This window comes from Macrobrachium nipponense, chromosome 11 (assembly GCF_015104395.2).
Source record: "Macrobrachium nipponense isolate FS-2020 chromosome 11, ASM1510439v2, whole genome shotgun sequence".
In the NCBI taxonomy this organism is placed as follows: Eukaryota; Metazoa; Arthropoda; class Malacostraca; order Decapoda; family Palaemonidae; genus Macrobrachium; species Macrobrachium nipponense.
The window spans coordinates 95,183,262-95,187,043 of NC_061087.1; the positions used below are offsets into that span (position 1 = coordinate 95,183,262).

Below are 3,782 nucleotides of genomic sequence, written 5' to 3' on the forward strand. Positions count from 1 at the left end.
TACATAACCATGAAACTTCAATACCCATGGCATGGTGAAATTGCCCTGTTATGTGAATTGCACAGTTTTGAGAGGAACACATAAACTCAATTACACTTCTAAAAGATTAAACACGCTTTTGATCGTAAAAAATTTACCTAAATGCTTTAGTCACAAATCTTGACCAGGCATTTTTTTTCAGATACTTACATGATCAAGTTCAAACTAGACCAGGTTTCAGAGCAGTTTTGGATGCACCTCAATGTACGAATGTTTGCTTCTGGTATATTCCTACCAGTATGAGACACCAACCAGAAACTCCAGAGTGGTGGAACAAGCTTTCACAGGTCAGAATATGTGTGGTTATTTTCCAGTACCAATAAAATTTCATGTTTTATTTTCTTGTGTGAAAGCTAAGTTGGGTAGAACAGACTTCTTGAACTACAAAAGTAGGCAAGAGCCAGTGTTAAAAATTAGTTTTACCTTCTTTCCTACAATCATGCTCAATTATGAGGCAAGTTGATTATTTTTTTATAGTACAAAATCTCAATATTATGTTGCCAAGTTTTTATTTATTTATTTTTTTTTTTATTTCCAGTATCATACATGTTGACAAGGTTTGTCAATTCACAGCCAATACTTTTCCCCATGGTGATATAAATACGATCCCTTCTATGCATTGGTATAATTCGTAATCTGAGCTTATTTTTTTTCATATACATTGCTGGGCCTAAGCACGGTGTGATATGGTTATTGTTGCCATCAATGACAGCGTGCTTAACATGCTCCTCAGGCTGGTCAACATAACTATATATGTAGTATATATTATACCTCTGCACAATTATAACAGTTGACCTAATAACCTCAACATCATGAAATTTTCAAAATAGGAATATACGTTAGTGTGTTCAAGTGTTAGTTTCTTACTGTAAATTATCCATTTGTATTTTTTCTAAAATTTTATTTAAAACATTTACAGGAAGTCCCCGGGTTACGACGGTCTCTGCTTACGACGTTCCGAGGTTAAGGCGCTTTTCAATTATATTCATTAGAAATTATTTCCAGGGTTACGACGCCTACAACACTGATCTGGCAGATGAAATATGACACCAAAAATGAAAAATAATCAATATTTGAAGGTTTTTTTCATAAAAAATGCAATAATGTAGTTTACATAGTTTTCAATGCACCCAAAGCATTAAAAGTAAAGTTTTCCTAGGATTTTTGATGATGTTCCGGCTTACGACGATTTTCGGGTTACGACGCGTCTCAAGAACGGAACCCCCGTCGTAACCCGGGGACTGCCTGCCTGTATTTGTTTTTCCTAAAATATTAGGTGTCCAATGTACATGAAGCCTTTTTTGTTGGTGTCCAGGCTAGTAGTTTTTTTTATTTATCTTATAAAATTTCATATAGTGTTAAACTCTTGTTATGCTTCTATTTTTGCTGCACAATTCATTGAAACATGAATACATCCATGTGTTTTCGCGAGTTTTTCATTTTTATAATAAAATAACTCGGTAATTAATGCTATAGTTTGTAACTAAACTGCAGCTAAGTTTTGAAATGAGGGTAGCCTTTATAAATCTAAATAGAAGGGTTGTCAATTATCATCTCATAACAGCAGCATTTTCTTAATGTCTTCAACAGGTTGCACCAAAACTCAAGGCAAAAATGGTTGAAAATGGTGAGCTAATGATTGGTTACCAGCCAGTGCCAGATAAAGGTTTGGTAAATTTCTTCCGTCTGGTTAACTACTGCTCACCATCTCCAACTCAAGAACATATGGACCATGTACTAGATGTCATACAACGATTAGGGGAAGAAATTGAAAACTTATAAGGTAGGGAAGATAGAAAATGCAACATTTTAATTTGTCTCCATAAATGATGACTGTCTTATTATTGTTTCAGTAGATGAAACCTTGGAACAAGCACACGAGTCAATGACTTGAAATTCAAGCTTTCAAAGAATGTTGGTTTCAACCTCCCACTGCAGCAGTAACTGATCGTGAAAGTAAGCCAGTGATTTTTCATTGCCCCGTGGGAGGCGCGAACTCGCGACATCCGAGTGGCTTGCCACAATAGTAACAAAACTATTCTATTTTGTACAGAATGGTTTGGTGTTGTGGATGAAAGAAACTTTGAGTAGCACTTTTGGGAAAGTTTCCCTTACTAGAAGACCTTTTACTCCTTGAATCCAGTTATCATTACAGTCGCCATCTTGCTACAAATATTTAAGTTATGAGCAGCAATACAGTAGATACGCACAGGGTTGCAAGTTCAAATTTTGCTCATCACATCTTGTATTCTGCTAGTAAGAATTTTTGCATAGAACAGAAGAACACAAAGAAGAAGAATCACCAGTTCCTTGAACTTCTTCCTGATTATCCAGAGTATTCTCGTGATTATCAAGAATACACATTCATGCTCTAAAAATATTCATGCTTCTTTCTATCTTCCAAATTTACCTTGTTCTGTGATGAATTCCCATTTTATATATTTCCCTTGAAAGCAGAAATACTCTCCAAGTTCATAACTTTCAAACCAGAAATACTCTCCAATAGTCTGGTGGCAGAATGAGGATTTTTTGCCTGGGTGTGTTTTGGCGTACATACAATGTTTTATTGGTGATTCTGGTAAAACAAACCATACAGAACCCAAATCCGCGTGATGCCACTCTGGTATCGTATCCTTGAGCAATTTTTTTTACTGCCAAAATTCAAAATGGCCGAAGCCGAGATCACCGAAATTCGATTTTCGCCTATACCTTCGCCAAAAATGGACATAGAGATCTGATTTTGGTGTCTAAACATATGTTTTAAGGGTCTGGGAATCCATTAGAACACACAAATAAACTCTATCTCCCCTCTGATGATTTGTTTTACCGCACAATACAGTCATTGGCATAGAACGCATAGTAGAATAGTTGTTCTTATGGGCATGGTCTCCGTTGCTTTCAAAATATTTCCTACACAATGTATCTCTGACTGCTGGCGTATATTTATCATGCTAATATTGCTTCTACTATTGCAGAAACCTAATAACATAACTCTATAAACTCGCTTTCTATCATATATTCCTTTGGTGATGGTGTATCCCCATTTTCAGGCTGTCAAACAAGATGGATTCTTCATCACAGCCCAACGCCGCTTGCCTTTTGGAAAGTTGCATGAACTGTAGTGATAGTGAAGCACCTCTAACAGTTGCGGGACCCGACAGACTCAATTCCATTGTAGCTGCTAGTCAACGTAGGGTGATGGGCTGCATGCTTCATTGATATCCACATTACAAGATACATCTAGATCATTGTTCGTGCATAGAAACTGTGCTTCAACATACACATCAAAGACTCACAAAAAACGCTTCTTACAAAAACAGAGGAAATTGTCAGAAGAACCAGATGTGAAACGATCTCGGCGTTCGACTATCACACCCACAAAAACGCCTTCCAAATTCAAAGCATTGTTTAATATGTGGTGAACAGTGTTCTTCAGAACCAGATTCGAAAAACCCTGAACGATGGCGCCGTGTCGTTCAATGCCGAACTGCTGATCGCGGACATAACCAAGACACCTTGAAGGATGTTATCCTGAAAGCATGTGATGCGCGAAATGATGAGTGGGCACAACAAGTACGCATCAGGGTGGAAGGTGCTGTCAGCGACTTACATGCTGCTGATGCTCAGTACCACAAAGACTGTATGTCAACTTTTCGTGGTCCTCGCAACATCCATTTTGCTTCTCATAAGCCTGTACAAGTTGAAGATGAAGCTTTCAACGGAGTCATACATGATCTAAATGA

General features: G+C 37.4%; 1 protein-coding gene across 1 annotated transcript in view; it reads left to right on the forward strand.

Moving 5' to 3' along the window:
- LOC135207563 (cysteine sulfinic acid decarboxylase-like) overlaps nt 1–1,880 on the forward strand; it is a 10,492-nt gene extending 8,612 nt beyond the window's left edge. The window contains exons 9-10 of the mRNA XM_064239396.1: nt 182–326; nt 1,630–1,880. Coding sequence (XP_064095466.1) covers nt 182–326; nt 1,630–1,821 — 337 coding nt within the window. The 3' untranslated portion in view covers nt 1,822–1,880. The remainder of the gene's footprint in view (nt 1–181; nt 327–1,629) is intronic.
- The last annotated feature ends 1,902 nt before the right edge of the window (nt 1,881–3,782 follow it).